The sequence below is a fragment of the Octodon degus genome, unplaced genomic scaffold (assembly GCF_000260255.1).
Source record: "Octodon degus isolate 3935 unplaced genomic scaffold, OctDeg1.0 scaffold00019, whole genome shotgun sequence".
NCBI classification, from domain to species: domain Eukaryota; kingdom Metazoa; phylum Chordata; class Mammalia; order Rodentia; family Octodontidae; genus Octodon; species Octodon degus.
In genome coordinates this window covers 7,688,161-7,705,298 of record NW_004524595.1, presented here as the reverse complement: position 1 = coordinate 7,705,298, position 17,138 = coordinate 7,688,161, and the positions used below count along the sequence as shown (strand labels likewise).

At 37.9% G+C, this 17,138-nt stretch overlaps 1 protein-coding gene across 7 annotated transcripts in view; it reads left to right on the top strand.

Moving 5' to 3' along the window:
• Positions 1-17,138, top strand: part of Ncoa1 (nuclear receptor coactivator 1) — a 333,365-nt gene that overhangs the window by 304,319 nt on the left and 11,908 nt on the right. For all 7 annotated transcript variants that reach the window (XM_023710899.1, XM_023710898.1, XM_023710900.1 and 4 more), the window contains 2 exons: positions 3,909-4,311; positions 9,739-9,913. In XM_023710899.1, coding sequence (XP_023566667.1) covers positions 3,909-4,311; positions 9,739-9,913 — 578 coding nt within the window. The remainder of the gene's footprint in view (positions 1-3,908; positions 4,312-9,738; positions 9,914-17,138) is intronic.

Sequence of the window (17,138 nt, the reverse complement as noted above, 5' to 3'; positions counted from 1 at the left end):
AAAAAAAAAAAAAAGAAAAGAAAAGTTCAATCCTGACAGATTGACTGATAAATTCTGTAAGAAATTTAGAAAAGACCTAATGCCACTTCTTCTCAAACACTTTCATGAAATTGAAAGGGAAGCAGTACTCCCAAATTCATTCCTGGAAGTAAGTATTATCCCAATTCCAAAACCAGAGAAAGAACCAAAAAAGAGAACTACAAGCCTATCTCCCTAATAAACATAGACACAGAAATCCTCAATAAGATACTGGCAAACAGAATGCTGCAAATCATCAAAAAGATTATATACCATAACCAAATAGGATTCATCCCAGGAATACCAGGACAGTTCAACATATGCAAATCAATAAATGTAATATACCATATTAACAGAATCAGAGACAAAAACCATATCTCAGTAGATGCAAAAAAAAAAAAAATTGACAAAGTCCAGCACCCATTTATGATTTTCAAAACCTACAGAAAGGGCCGGGTAGATGGCTCAGTGGAATAAGCACTTCCCTGGCTAGCTCAAGGGCCTGAGTTCAATCCCTGGTTCCGCAAAAAAAAAAAAAATCTACAGAATTGGAATAATCTTTGTCGGATAAAAAACCATTTATGACAAACCTACAGTCAACATGATGCTAAATGGACAGAAAGTGTAAGCCTTCATTATAAAATCAGGAGCAAAATGAGGATGGCCTCTATCACCACTCTTAGTTCGGGAGCATTAGCCAGAGCACTTCAACAAGACACAGACATACAGTAAGAAGAATTAGGATAAGAAATGAAGTTAAATTATCATTGAGGATGACATGAGTTTTTACATAGACAAACCCAAAAACTCTGCCATAGGACTTCTAGGTTTAATAAGCAAATACAGTAATGTAGCTGAATACAAAGTCAATACTCAAAAACCAATAGCAAGCTGGGCATAGTGACACTCTCCTATAATCCCAGCACTTAGGAGGCTGAGACAGGAGGACTGCTGCAAATTGAAGGCCAGCATAAGCTATTTAATGAGTTCAGGACCAGCCTGAACTATATAGTGAGAGCCTGTCTCAAAAAAAAAAAAAAAGAAAGAAAAAATCTATAGCATTTCTGTACACAAATAACACTACTGAGAGAAATTAGAGAAACAACACTTTTCACAGTAGCATCCAAAAAAAATGAAATACCTAAGGATCAATCTAACAAAGGATGTAAAAGACCTCTACATTGAAAACTGCAGTACTCTGAAAAAGGAGATTGAAGAGCTGTTGGAAAATGAAAAGATACCCCTTGCTCTTGGGTAGGAAGAATTATAGTAAAAATGGCCATATTTTACTATAATTTGGCTACTCCCAAAATTGTTACAGAGATTCAATGCAATCCTGATCAAAATACCAGTAGCATATCTCACAGAATTAGAGAAAGGAATCCAAAAATTCATTTGGAACCAGAAGAGACCTAGAATAACCATAGCAATTCTTCAAAACAAAGGCAAGGCAAGGGGCATCACAAGCCCTGGCTTGAAATTATACTACAAAGCTACTGTGATAAAAACAGAATGGTACTGGCACAGAAAACAGACCCAAGCATCAATAAGCAGATTAGAAGAAGCAGAAACAACTCCAGACATATTCAGCCACCTTAACCTTTGACAAAGGTGCCAAACACATACAGAGAGAAAGTTAGCCACTTTAATAAATGAAAAACTATCTTTGTACCTGCCAAAGATTAAAAGTAGACCAGTGTCTTTCACCATGCACTAATTAAAGTTGAAATGGATCAGATATCTAAATATTAAAACAAAAACACTAAATCTGCTAGAAGAGAAAATAAATAGAGCTCTTGAAGACATTAATGAATGTAAATACTTTATGAACAAAATCCCAGTCACACAGGAAATATCACAATGAGTCAATGACTTGGACCTCATTTTATTAAAAAGCTTTTGCATGGCAAGAGAAAGCACCAACAAAGAAAGGAGACAACCCACATTGTGAGAAAAAGCTTAGCCAAATGTTCCTCTAGCAAAAGAATCACTATCTAGATAATATAAAGATCTCAGAAAAAATCAGACCCCCCCCAATTTAAAGACTCAGTTCAAAAATGGACATCTGCAGTGAGTAGACACTATTCAGATGAGAAATGGCAAATAAATACATGAAAAAATGTTCAGCATTATTGGCCAATGAGAAATGCAAGATAAAACAAAGGAGATTCCATCTTATGCCAGAAAGATAGCTGATTATCAATCAGTAACAAATTTTGGCAGGGTTGTGGGGAAAAACAAATCTTTCTCTACTGTTGGCAGTTATGTCAACAGGTGGAACCACAGTAGAAATCAGTATGGAGAGTCCTCAAAACACTAAAACTAAAAGTTCCACTAAACCCAGCTATTTTCCTACTTAGTATCTCCCCAAAAAAATTAATAGTGGTATACCAAGCAATGTATGTATAACCATGTTTAAAATGGCACAGCTTGTGATAGCCAAATCTTGGAATCAGCCCAAGTGCCCATCAACTAGTGAATGGATTAAGAAGATATTTTTAATACAGTGGAGTGCTACTCATTCATAAAGGATAAGCTTGACACATTTCTAGGTAGATACACCTTGAGACCATACCCTTTAAGTAAAATAAATCAACCCACTTGTTTAAATACCTCATTGTTTCTCTGATGCGAGAAATTGAAAATTTGAATAAAGAACAAAATCTATAGTAAATATTGGGAAATGAGAAGAAAGTGTTCAAATGAGAAGGGGAATGGTGGGGGAGAGGAGGAAAGGACAAGAAAAAAAATAATAGAAGGGAAAACAACAGAAAGAAAGCTTTCGTAAATCGGGGGGAGGTTAATCGGAAGGGAGGGGAATGGGAAAAAAAGAAGTAAGATATATCATATACAGGTACAAATTCACTGTGATAACGACTATCATTATGTAAATCTGAAATGTACCAGTAAAAAAAAAAAAAAAGCCGCATTTTACTTATTTCCAGATTGGACTATATCCAGTTGGTAAGTTTAATTGTAATAAAGCTGTTTGTCATAATCCGAAGATGTACATCTTGTGCAGAAGACTGTTAGCATGCCATGTTACTTTGTTCATTAAACCAATAAGTAATTTTAACCTAATTTTACTTCTTTCCTCATGATATCTAGTTATTCAGCCATTTATGCTAATGCTTGGAGTCTTCTTGGGCTTAAATAATTATATAAAACAGCTATTTTCATGTAATTCTTTTTTGCTATTTTATTTCTAGTTAATATTTTCTTTTTAAGTGATAATTTGTTAGGCATTAAGTTTCAGGTTTCTGGTTCTTTTTAAAATAATATTTGTAGGCTTTTCTAATTGTACATGTGTGATATATGTTTACTGTGAATTGGGAAATGTAGAAAATTATAATGAAGAAAATTAAAATCATTTATAGTCACATTGTACTTCTTTAAATAAAGTGGTGTGAATGATTTCAGTGAGAAAGTGGTAAGTTTCTCCATACTAAAAAGACAATTTTTTTCAAAATGAAAAAAATCCAACAATCTGATATCAAATAGCATAGAGGTTATCAAGTACATTTTCTTTCACATCCTTATATGTTTTTTATGTTTCTCTTAGCAGTTTTCTTGGCCTGTGTTACAAAGCTAATTAATATATACTCTCTCTAACTCTTCTCACTTTAATTAATAATTTGCATTTACCTTTTTGGGTATGTATCATCTTAGTGTTTTTAGCTACTTTTAATCTATAAAGTATATTTAGTTAATAATTCATTTTCTCTCATATAAGCTTTATTTAGGGGGCTTTTATTCCTTCTGTTTTAGTTTGTCTTGTATGAGAATAATTATTTTATTGACCCACATTCTGAGGGCTTTTCTATCAGCTTTCCAATGTGACTAATGACTGTAATGATTTTAGTTAGTGAAGGACTTTTCTTCTTTTGTAGCCACCCCTGAATGCTCAGATGTTGGCACAGCGTCAGCGGGAGTTGTACAGTCAGCAGCACCGACAGAGGCAGCTAATACAGCAGCAACGAGCCATGCTCATGCGGCAGCAAAGCTTTGGGAACAACCTCCCTCCCTCATCTGGACTGCCAGTTCAAATGGGGAACCCCCGTCTTCCTCAGGGTGCTCCACAGCAATTCCCCTATCCACCAAACTATGGTACAAATCCAGGAACTCCACCGGCTTCTACCAGCCCATTTTCTCAACTGGCAGCAAATCCTGAAGCATCCTTGGCCACCCGCAACAGCATGGTGAGCAGAGGCATAGCAGGAAATATGGGAGGACAGTTTGGCACTGCAATCAATCCTCAGATGCAGCAGAATGTCTTCCAGTATCCAGGATCAGGTAGGAGGGGCACAACTCTGTGTTGCTTTTGTAAGTCATACACCCATAGTAATACACCCAAAGGCTTGTGCAGGACTTGCTTCATGCACATTTCCACTGAGGCACTTGGTAGCAGAGTAAAGATTCCAGCAGTATAGTCAGGAGGACCAGACTCCAGATTCAACTCATTGCTACTGAATAGTTCATTGGTTTGAGACTTGTCTCTCTTCAATAGTTGACATGATTAAGTTAGAGGACTTTTAAGGACTTGTCTGACTCTAAAATATTTTATCATTTTATATGCAAAATACATTCAATTTTTTTTCACTTTCTCTCACAAAACCCAGTGAGACCTAATTAAAGTCATCCCAGACAGTGAGTTTTAGAGCATTAATTCAAAATTTGCATATAATTTTTCTCCTTGAGTAATTTTTTTGATAGTTTACATAAGGATTATCAGCCTTACTAATTATCTCAGACTTTTCATTGGTATCTCTTTTAACTGCTTAGGTGATAGCTTCTTCTACAGTGAACATTCTGGTTTCCAGAAGCTTTTTTTTTTTTAGTTTTTGTTCTTTTTTTAGCCCTAAATTTTTAAATTTCCTTTCTGCCATGTTGAGATTACAATAAATAGTGACAGTTATAAACATTTGTTAATCAAACTTTTATGCAAAATTAATGGCAAGTTGCTGAAAAAATTAAAATAAGTGTCTTGATTGTATAAATGAAAGAAACAAAGAAGTAAATTTTAAGACCACTTAAAAATAAAATTCAAAGGGCTGGCAAGATAGTTTAGCGGACTAAGTGCCTGCTTTGGCAAGTGCAGGGGCCCAGGTTCAATCTCCAGTCCCACATGATGTGCCAACCTCTAATCAGCTGAATTAGGGATGTACTGAGCTGCAACTGAGTCCTGGCATGGTGGTGCACACCTTTAAACCCAGCATTGGGGAGGCTGAAAACAGGAGGATCACTACAAGTCCGAGCTTTGTAGTGAAACCCTGTACCAAATACATAAATGAAAGAGGAAAAAAACAAAAAATGAAATTCAGTGAGGAGCACTACTGCTTGACTTGCCCATACAGGATACACCTGCCATAAGTATTCTATTGAGTACATAAATTTTTTCCCAGAACAACTTTTTTGATTGACAAAAAATATTTTTCACAAAATAAGTTTTTCTTTGAGAGAGTCAGCATTCATACTACAGATAAACTCAGAAAGTATAGAAAAAAGTAGTAGTGTCATCCATTTCCAAACTGAAATTAAATAGCTACCAATTCTTCCATAACCTGCTTAAGAGTAATATTGGGGGAAAAATGTTAGTTTTTTTGGACAGAATAACATTTTAAAATTCAGTGTTTTTAGCTTCTACTCTAAATTTAAATTTGCTCTAACATGACTAGGATTCTGATTAGGGAGCTTCAAGACCAGGTTTTGATTTGGTACCAATTCAAATTCAGAAAGGTTGCAGCCTTGGGCTGGTGAGATGGCTCAGGGGTCTAAAGCACCTACTTAGAACAAGCTTAGCAAAGCACAGGGACTGTGCTTCAATCCCCCAGCACCACATGCCAGCCAGCCCTGCACCCTGGTGGGCTGAGCTGGCCACACATACATACATACGTACATACATACATACATACATACATAAATAAATAAAAGTTGCAGCCTTTTCTAATCACTCCTTCCAAAACACATATACACACACCAATTTATTGTAATTTAAGGAAATTCAGATGTATTTGTTAGTTTTACACTTCTATTGCCAGTAAATTTGCCACACAAAAGTTCTAAAAACATATATGTGCTAACGTGTTTCAGTGACATGCAGTTTATATGAACTTAAATTGGTAAACTTAACTCCATAATGTCTAATTCATCTTCCCTGTTTCTATAAGTAAAGTTTTATTGGAATGCAGCCATGCTTTCTAGTTTATGTGTTCATGTGCTTACTAGTTTATCCATGGCTGGCTTTACACAACAGAGTAATTGTTACAGAAACGTTATGGCCTGCAATACCAAAACTGCTTACTACTGGCTCTTAGCAGAAACATTTAGTGATTCCTGTTTTAATAACAGTGAAACCAAAGATGGCTACCTCATCTTTGTTTTGCATTTTTCAGCTTATAATAGGCCCAAATTAAATGAAAAGGACACAAAGGTAATAGGAATGGCAAAATATATGTTCCTGTATTTTTGAAAACAGACATCCCATGATTAATGCATAAGAATAGAATAAAACAAACAACTCACAAAATAAGAATTTTTCTTTGAGAGAGTCAACATTCATACTACAGACAAATTCAAAGTACAGTGAAAATAGTGGTTTTATCCATTTCCAAACTGAAATGAAATAGACATTCTTCCATAAACTGCTTCAAAATAATATTGGGGGGAAATATTAGTTTTTTTGGAGAAAATAACACTTTAAAATACAAAAATTGCTCAGAATTGCTTTACACAAAGATAATATTCATAATAAACATGAGGGAATATTTCATACCCACTTCATGGGTTCCTTGAAGCCCATCTAGTGATCCTTCCTATGTGAACTGAATAAACTTGCTGCTTCAAGTATTCTGCTCAGTGATCTACTTCTGGGGCTCCAGGGATTTCTACATGTTAATGACTTTGTTCTCGATCTCTGAACCAGATTTTGGCTCATGCGTCCAAATGTACTGCATAGGCATGTTTGCATTTTCCACAAGTGCTCCAAACTTGTCCATAGCTAGATCCAACACCTATATTTCCCCCTCCCTCCATATCTTGGTGTTCCAGCTACAACAGACTTCTTAGTTCTAAGAAGCATTTACCTTGATCTTTTACTTCTAGGCCTTTGGACTTCCTGTACCCACTTTGTAAAGTAGCTTTCTCTCCTTTCTCATGCCTGTTCCTTCCTCCTCTCAGATATATTTCCCCTGGAAATCCTGCCCTGATAACCCAACCATAAACACTAAACCACCTGTATAATCACTTGCTAACCTAGCTATCTTTCTTTTTAATGGCATGAGTAGAGTGATCATTGTTATCTGTTTTCTGTTTCTCGAGTACTTAGCACAGTGATCTGTCAGTAAGTAGATATTCAGTGTGTCTTTGAAGAAATAAATAGAAGAATGAATTCTGGTTCTATTTGCTGCTATCACCTGGCCTTGATGTTCATTGTGATATAGCAAGAAGAATTAACATAGTATAGACAAAAGAATTGTACCACAAAGAACTAGATTTCAATTTATAATAAAAAATACAATTAATGTTTGAATTTTTAAAAATATTACAGTAAAAGAAACAAGATCTCTGTGAAACTACCACCTCCAGCTTCAGACACACTTACCCCATTATTCTTACCACTTTCTGAAGGAAAGATATTTTGCAAAGTGAATATGGAGAGTCTATTTATTTATTTATTTACTTATTTGTATTTCAGTGAAGGGTCTATGTGGTGTTCAGGGTCTCACTACTAGATCTGACTTGTAGTGATCCGCCTGTTTACAGCTTCCCAAGAGCTGGGATTATAGGCGTGTGGCACCACGCCCAGTCTCAATTGCCCTCTTAGTGCACCCCAGGGGCAGGGCCAGCATGGCAGGCCCTGGGATTGAACCCCCAGCCCCTGTACCTGCTTGCAAGTGCTTTAATCCACTGAGCTATTTGGCTGGCCCTTGGAGAGTCAATTTAAAACTTAGCCTGAACTACGTAGTGAGACCCTGTCTCAAATGAAACCAAAAAATTAAAAATGGACAATAAAATACCCTAAAACCAAAATCACTCTTTTAAGAAAACCATAGTGGCTGAAGTAGAAAAAACTGCTAGATGAAATAAACAATAGAATAAAATTTACAGTAGAAAAATAATGAATTTGAGTGGATGGACTTACTCCATGTAATATGAAATCTATTTTATTAAAATTTAAAATGATAATATTCAAAAAGAAAAACAATGAATTTGAAGGACTATAACAACAAAAACTATCTGGAGATAGAAAACTATTCAGAGAGAGCTAAAACTGAAATGTAGACAGTTCACTCCAAATTGATCCTATAATTCACTATAATCCCCATCAAAATTTCAGCATACTTTTTAAGGAAAGCGATAAGCTTATGCTAAAATGGAGCCAGGCATGGTAGCCCATGTCTGTAACTCCAGCCCTCAGGGTGGCTGAGGCAGGAGGATCGTTGCAAGTTTGAGGCCAGCCTAGAGTACATAGTAAAACTCTGTCTCAAAAAATCTAATTAATTAAATGTATATGGAAGTGAAAAGGACCTTGAATAGCCAAGACAATTTTTAAAAAGAAGAACTAAGTTGGATAGAAACCTGATTTTAAAACTTTACCCTTATTATTTAGGAGGCTGAAGCAGGACAGTTGACAAAAGGTTGAGGTCAGATTGGCTACATACTGAATTCAAGGCCAGCCTGGACTACAGTGTCTCAAATAAGTAAAGAAAAAAAATTTTTTAAATGTGTACATTAAAAAATGTTTAATCATTCTGCATTTACAATGGATGAGTTATGTTTCAATAAAACTTTTTTATAAAAGAGGAAGGAAGAGCACACAAAATACTGAGGAAGTGTGAACATCACGACTTTCTATTTTTCATTCTCAAATGTGGCTTTTTCTTACCTAATTGTTTCCATTTTTAGGTTACCTTACCCCAATAATCTTACATGTATATTCCTATGTTTTTACTCTTAAAATTTATGTTAACAAAGTGATTGTCAGACAACCTCTAACTTCATCATAATCCCATCTGCCTACTATATGACACATACACCAGTATTTTTTTTTAATTTTGTTTATTTGTGTGTGTGTGTGTGTGTGTGTGTGTGTGGCCAGCTCAGCCCACCTGGGGGTGGGGCTGGCTGGCTTGTGGTGCTGGGGGATTGAACCACGGTCCCTGTGCTTTGCTAAGCTTGTTCTAAGTAGGTGCTTTCGACCACTGAGCCATCTCACCAGCCCTCATACACCAGTATTTTGACAGTTGACTATTGTGATGAAACCAGAAGAGCCATAAAAGGATTGACTAGTTGACACCTAAATTCCCAGAAAAATCTCTGCCCATTCCCAGAAAACACATGAATATTTCTCCCCTTTATCCCTCTCCCTCTTTTATCCTGTACATGTAATTTCCAGACCCCAAATAGGTCAAGAAGTTGGTTTGTAAGTTCATTTCCTACATTCTCCTGTTGGCCTTTGCTACTTAAAAAGAAGAAAAAATAATATATGTTGACCTTCTAAGCAAGTCAATATCAATGAATGGAAAACATTCTTCTACACTTGTATGTTTATTTATGTTTCTATAAAATATCCTGCCTTATTTTTAAGAGACTTATTTTTTCCCTACTTTGTTGAAGAAGATATTTCTAAATATATTGTGATGGATCATTTGAGTTTATTCTTATATGGGGGGGGGTAATAAGTCTACAATGTATTCACATAAATTAACGTGTCAATTTCAGGAATGGTTCCCCAAAGTGAGGCCAACTTTGCACCATCTCTAAGCCCGGGAAGCTCCATGGTGCCAATGCCAATCCCTCCGCCTCAGAGCTCTCTGCTCCAACAAACTCCACCTACTTCTGGGTACCAGTCACCTGACATGAAAGCCTGGCAGCAAGGAGCAATGGGAAACAACAAGTAAGGGCCGGGTTTTTTTGGTTTTTTGTTTTATGTATTTAGTACAGGGTCAACAGGGTTTCACTACACAGAGCCGACTCATAGTGATCCTCCTGTTTTCAGCCTCCCAAATGCTGGGGTTACAGGCATGCACCACCACACCCAGTCTCAGTCACTGTCTCGACATACCCTGGGGGTGGGGCTGGCCGGCACACCAGGGATAGAACCAAGATCCCAGCACCTGCCAAAGCAGGTGCTTTAGTCTTTTTATATGTGTGTATTCCTAATACTCTGCAGCATGTAAGTCTGAATAGATCATTATTGGCTACTTCCATTTGCATAATGGAAGGACTACACTTTGTTAGCAACAAAGTAAAATAATAATTTTTAAATGTTTGAAGTATCAAGTCATTAAAGCAAATATATGTATTTGTAGTAAAGTAAAGTGGTCAAGTGGCCCACGATCTTTTCATCTTATCTGTCAATGCACCTCAACATTATAATTAACTACCATAAGTAGCAGAACTTTACTGGGACACATGTAGAAAGGGACTAGTGATGCCTTTTTATGAGCTGGGCAAGTTAATTTACAATCCCCCTGCCTCAACAAGAGGACAACTTAGTGAGACCTGTCTCAAAATAAAAGGGGGTGTGAATGTAGCTCAATGGTAGAGTACTTGCCTAGCACCAAATGCAAGGCCTTGGTTTCAATCTCCAGTACCACCAAAACAAACAAACAAAAAAAATCTTTATAAGAATATTTTTAAATTTTACAAATGTAAACCAAGGGCCAGTGAGATAGCTCAACAGACTTGGCACCCACTTAGGCAAGCACAGATACCAGGGTTTGATCCCTGGCACCATATGCCATGCCAACCCCACCCCCTAGGTGCTCTGAGCCAGGCACAGAGACCAGATGTGGTGGTGTATGCCTGTAATCCCAGTGCTAGGGAGGCTGAAAACAGGATGATCACTACCTGTCCAAGCTGCTTAGTTAGACCTATACCAAATACATTTTTTAAAAAAAGAAGTAAATTAAGGCTGTTAAAAATGTTAGAATTCAGGAGCCGGGGAGATGGCTCAGTAGAATAAGCACTTGCCTGGCAAGCATAAGGGCCTGAGTTCAATCCCCAGTTCTGCAAAAAAAAAAAAAAAAAAAGTTAGAATTCAGTAGAGCCTGAGTAGTGGACCCCATAGTTTTACAGTAACAAAAAAGATGTTAAGGCTTTTGAGTCATTCTGCCCCATTTTGACAATTTAGATTTTCAGGTGGCCTCATTTTACCCATTTTGCTTAGAATCATCACACCGAAGTCTTTTTTTCTCCTAGATCCTGTTGGCTGAACTTTTCACACATCACTTGAATTTTATAAGGATTTTAATTTCGTTGTGTCTTAGTTCTAATGACAGGGAAACCATTTAGTCTGACAACATAATAAGTAAGGCAACTAAAATTGAAAACATAAGGCCATATTCTTTTAAAGTTCATTGAAAGGTGAGAGAGGAAGTCTTTTTATTAGAGAACTGTGTAACACTTAGTGGGGATAGTATATAAATTAGACAGGAATGGAATAGTCTATGTAACACACAAGAGGAATTTAGTCTCTAACATGGTTTTATTCCCATCTTGTAACTCACTTTTGATGTCCATAATTTTAATTTCTCTCTTATAGCAACTCTCAACTCTCTGCCAGCTTTCCCTCTGCTGCTCTTATATCTGGCAAAAAAAAAAAAAAAAAAAAAAAAAAGCAGATACAATGAAATCCAACTAAATCCTTGCTGTCTGCCTCTGACTTAAGTACTTAACGCAGCTCTGAGTGCTGGAGGTACAGCTTGGATTTATAGTGCTCACTTGCCTAGCATGCACAAGGCTCTGAGTTTGATTCCCTAGCCCCATAAAAAGAAAAGAATGGAATGAAAGAACACAGTCTTGCCTATGGATCACACTCACCTATTTTTCTGTTCCCTTCTATTACTCAATTCCTTAAAAGACTATACTGTATCTACTCCCACTCTTCCCACTCCTTGTCGAACCAGTCAAGCATTTATCTTTACCATTTTACCAAAAGTGTTCTTTTCAAGGTGGTTAGGGGCCTGGCCCTAGCTCAGTCCTTAGGGGCCTGGCCCTAGCTCAGTCCTTTAAGTGGCTGCTTCCACAAAGCTGTCAGCCTCAGGTTCCTGGAGTTCGAACCTCACCACTCTTCCGCTGGCCAAAAGTGCCCTGAAGGCATTCGAGGAAGAAAAAAAAAATAAAACCCTTATTCAAGGTGGTTAATGTCCTCTACAATGTCAATGCAATGTTTGTCAGTAGCATCTACTGTATTTGAGCATTTAGCATTTCTTTTTAAAAAAAAAAAATTTGGTACAGGGTCTGCAGAGTCTACAGGTTCTCACTACATAGATCGGACTCATAGTGATTCTCCTGTTTTCAGCTTACCGAGAGCTGGGATTACAGGTTCCCAGTCTCAATCACCGTTAGCATGCCCTGGGGGTGGGGGTGGGGCCACACGGCAGGAATCAAACCCCAGCGGATGTGCTCTGCCTAAGCAGGCACTTTAGTCCATTGAGCTATCTGGCTGGCCCTATGTTTCTTCTTTATTTCATAATTTTTGTGGTGACAGGAACCAAATCAGGACCCTGTGCATACTTTGCAGGTGCTCTGCTGCTGAGCTGTGTCCCTTCCCCCATTTATCTTTGTGGGGATGGAGTTATTGGACTCAAGGCTTTCACACTGAGTTACAGACCTTTTTTATTTTTTTTACTTTGAGACAGGGTCTCACTAAGTTATCAAGCTGCCCAGGCTGGTCTTGAACTTGGAGTCTCCCTGCCTCAGCCTCTCAGAGTAGGATTTTAGTCGCACTGTATTTTACCTAGCTTCATTTATCATTTGTTGAAGGTCTTTCTTCATTTGGTTTCTTGGAGAATTTTCTGTCTTTAGAGTTCACCCTACTTCTGAATACTTTTTGCTGGAGACTACGATTTGCTGGAGGTATTTTCTTGACCTGCAAAGTTTATTCTGGGACAACTTTCCCATAACAACTCATTCTTTTGATTACATCATCCAGTCCTACCACTATAAATGTCTGTCTCTATGCTTATTGCCCCCAAAATTAAATCTGAAGCCCAGCCAAATCCCCACATACCATACTGTACTAGCTACCTAGTTGACATATCCACTTAGAAGTTTAAAGGCCTCTCAAATCCAGTCCAACAAAAACTTGCCCTAAAACCTGCTCTGCTGTCATTGTTCTCTGTTGTCTCAGTTACTCTTTTCTTGTTGCTCAAATACCTAACACCAAAAATGAAGGAAAGAAAGGCTTAGTTAGTGCACAGTTACTGGAGGTTTCAGTCCTTCTTCAGCTGGCTCCAAGGCAGAACAGCACATGGCAGAGAGCAACCTTTCATGGTGGCAGCAAAGAACAGAGAGCAAAGGGAGGAGTATTGGCAGCAATGGCTATAGAGAGGAACTCTGCCTCCCTTAAATTGCATTCAGGCTATCCACACCAGGCTGGGTGTAGTACTCATGCCCATAATCCCAGCAGCACTTACACCCATAGTCCCAGCAGCACTCACACCCATAATCCCAGTGGATCATGAGTTAATCACAAACTCAAGAAGTCCGCCCCATGACTGCATGAGGCTTTGGGGGGACAACTAGACAAACCATAACACCTGTCTCCAGGGCAACTCTATTCTTTTTATTTTTTAATTTTTTAAAAAATGTATTTAGTACAGGGTCTCACTACACAGCTCAGACTCGTAGTGATCCTCCTGTTTTCAGCCTCCCCAGAGCTGGGATTATAGGTGTGTGCCACCATGCCTGGTCTCGGTGGCCAGCCCAGCGCAGCTTGGGGCAGGGCCAGTACAGTCTACTCTTCTAATTGCTTTTTTTTTTTTTTTTTTTTTTTTCAGAACTGGGGATTAAACTCAGGCCCTTGTGCTTGCCAGGGAAGCACTTACTCTACTGAGCTATCTCCCTGGCCCTCTTCTAATTGCTTAAAAAAAAAAAATTGTCCTTCACATGTCACATCAAATGCATTACCAAATCATGTCACTTTCTTAGCATTGTTCCCTTACCCATTCCACTTAATATATTTAACACAAGCCACCCTTGCTTTCTTCCTGTCTTCCTGCTTCCACCCTTCCTCTACTCCTGTTTAGTCTCGATGCATGAGCCAGTGGTGCTGTGAAAGCAAGGCAGTGTGTGTATCAGCTCTGTACTCACAACTCTCCAGTATCTCCCAACTTGCTCAGAATACAAAAGAGGGCCCTGAAAGCCCTGTGTCATCTTGTTCCTAGATACATGTCTGCCCTCATACATTTTCTTACGTCTCATTCAGCCACATAGCCTTCTGTTTATTCTTCTGTCCTTCAAATGTGCCAAGTCTATTGTAAACTCAATACCTTTGTATTCTTTAGTCCTTGTGTTCTTTCTTTAGTGGCTGCATAGTTTGTTGTCTCACACTTCAAGTCTCTCCTTGAGTTTGACCTTATCCAAGAAAGACATTAAATGTCACGTTAAGCTGGCCATCCTGTAATCCATGCCCTGTAATCCACCACTCAGGAGGCCAAGGTAGGAGGATCACAACAATATGAGGCAACCCTGGGCTATATAACCAATTCAAAGTAAGCCTGGACTCCACATAATAAGACCCTGTCTCAAAAAAACAAAACAAAATAAAAATGTTTTTTAATGAGACTTCATGGACCACCATTTCTGAAATAATACCATTGTCTGCTTTTGATGCCTCCTTCCCATTCTTCATTTTCCCCTACTTCTTCGGTTCAGATTCAAATGCAGACAAGAGTTTTTGTTGTATTTCAGTAGCATGGCTTTCCCAAATAATTTGGGGAAAAATACTTGCCACTAACTCTTCAAAGTTCACACTTGCTTATTTGGTTCATGTGTAGATTAGTTAACACGGACATATACTATTAGAGACAGTGACCACTTATTGTTAAATGCTATTAAATAGCACAAGAAACATGAGTAAACAGCTTCTGCTTCAAATAAGCAAGAGTATACTTGATGACAGGGAAGGTCAGAGAGAAGTAAAACATGAACCAGTCAGAACCATTAAGTGGACTGCTATAAAGTTCAGAGATGGTATAATTACCTATCTGGTAGTGTCTTAGTTATATTTTACTCATTGCTAAGACAAAATCACCCATAGTTAGTAGAGGTTTCCTTCCATACGCAGCAGACCCCAAGACAGAGTAACACATGGCAGTGGAAAATAGCAACATAGCAAAAGCAAAAGAGAGGAATAGTGGTGATAATGGCAACAGAGTACAAGTCTGTCTCACCTATGTTTTGGAGGTTTTTGTTTGTTTGTTTTTTCTGGCGGAACCAGGGATTTGTCTCACGTATGTTGCATTCAGGCTATCCACCACAGGCCAGGTGTAGCACTTATACCCATAATCCCTAGATCATGAATTAATCACAAACTCTAGAAGTCTTCCCATAACTGCATGAGACTTTGTGGGGACAACTAGACACAAACCATAACAGGTAGCAAGAGAAAGAAATCCTGGAAGCAGGCCATGTTTCTATATAACACTCTTCTGAAGGGAGAGTCTTAACACTTACTAGTATTTTACAAGGCTAAGGCATGTTGTTTACCCTTCTGTCTCTCAGATTTGCTTGACTGGGATTCCTTCCTTCTTATTAAGACCGGTCGTATCTATGGGACCTGCTCTGATCCAGTGTCTTCATCTTTCTCCTTCTTCCCCATATTTAGAGATTGCCACTTTCCTGAGAAAAGTGGTCATTTCCACAGTACAGATAGGAATATATAGTTGGGGAAAGGCCCTGTAAACAAGAAACTTGAGGGCCCACTAAACCCAGTGTCCTTCCCAGTGAGTGAGTGTCTTAGGCTGCAGAGGGCTTGATCTTCTTCCTTGATGGAGGAAATGAAAATGGAACTAGTGATGGTTTTGAAAGAACTATAACTAACATAGGGCCCCAAATATAAATTTGAAATGAAGTCTTAAACATTTTATCAATAACTCTGACATCACTACAGTTCATGCATTAACTTACATAGCCTTTCTCTTCATGGTGATCATTTATGTGTCAGTTGGCAAATGAGCATTATCTAAGGCACAGATGTTCTCATTAGAAAATGAGTGTATTGATAGGGTTTTTCTTACTGTTGGTTGTGGGGCCACTACCCCACAAGCATACATACTGTGCAGGTGTGGATAATCTGTTGATGTCTTCTTGAGCTTTCCTAGGTATATGACTTTCTGTGAGCATTTGTGTTATAATTACTTGGGAAAAATTTTGCTGCTTTTCTTCAGACATGATGAATAGACTGCTTCTTGGCCTATTAATTTCAGTCTGATTACCTTAATGTACTGTCGGCTGCAAATGTCAGTACATCCTATTTACCATTTGAGAGCTAACAAGGAATAAACAAGCCATGATGAGGAAAATCATTTTGAAATCAAAATCTCCAGAATCAACAATTGATTTATAATCATAGGATAGGTAGTGTTTCATAGATCTTATGAAGGATAAAATTCTTATGATATATATTTGTATCCTGAGAATTTTCAGTATTCAAATATGAAGTTTCAAGTTGAACTAGTTTAACTATGTTCCATACTATTCTACCTACTAATACACATTGATTTAAAATTTGAGGCTGGGCATAATGGCACATGTCTATAATCCCAGCACTCAGGAAGCTGAGGCAAAATTTCCATGAGTTTGAGATCAGCCTAAGCTACCTAGTGAGTTCAAGGCCAACCTGGACTAAATAGCAAGGTCATCTTTAAAAATAATAATAAATAAAAATAAAAATAAATAAATAATAAAGACAACTTTGTTAAAACAACAGTTGACAATTTGGCCATGAAGAAGGAAGTCAGTAAAAGAGAACCTCTGAAAAACATGACTGCCAGCCAGGCATGGTAGTACATACCTATAATCCTAGCACTCAAAGCTGAAGTAGGAGGATTGCCATCAGTTTTAGGCCAGCCTAGGGCACATAATGAGTTCACGGTCAGCTTTAACTACATATTGAGACTCTGTCTCAGTACACCAGAAAATCAAACAAATAAATAAATAAAAACATAATTGGCTACATTTTGCTTCCCAGAAGAGACATGTGTCTACCTGCATTGAGGCCTAAGAAGATAATTGTAACTTAAAATGAGCTCTTTTGGGGGTGGTGAGATGGCTCAGTGGTCTAAAGCACCTACTTAAAACAAACTAAGTTCAATCCCCCAGCTCCACATGCC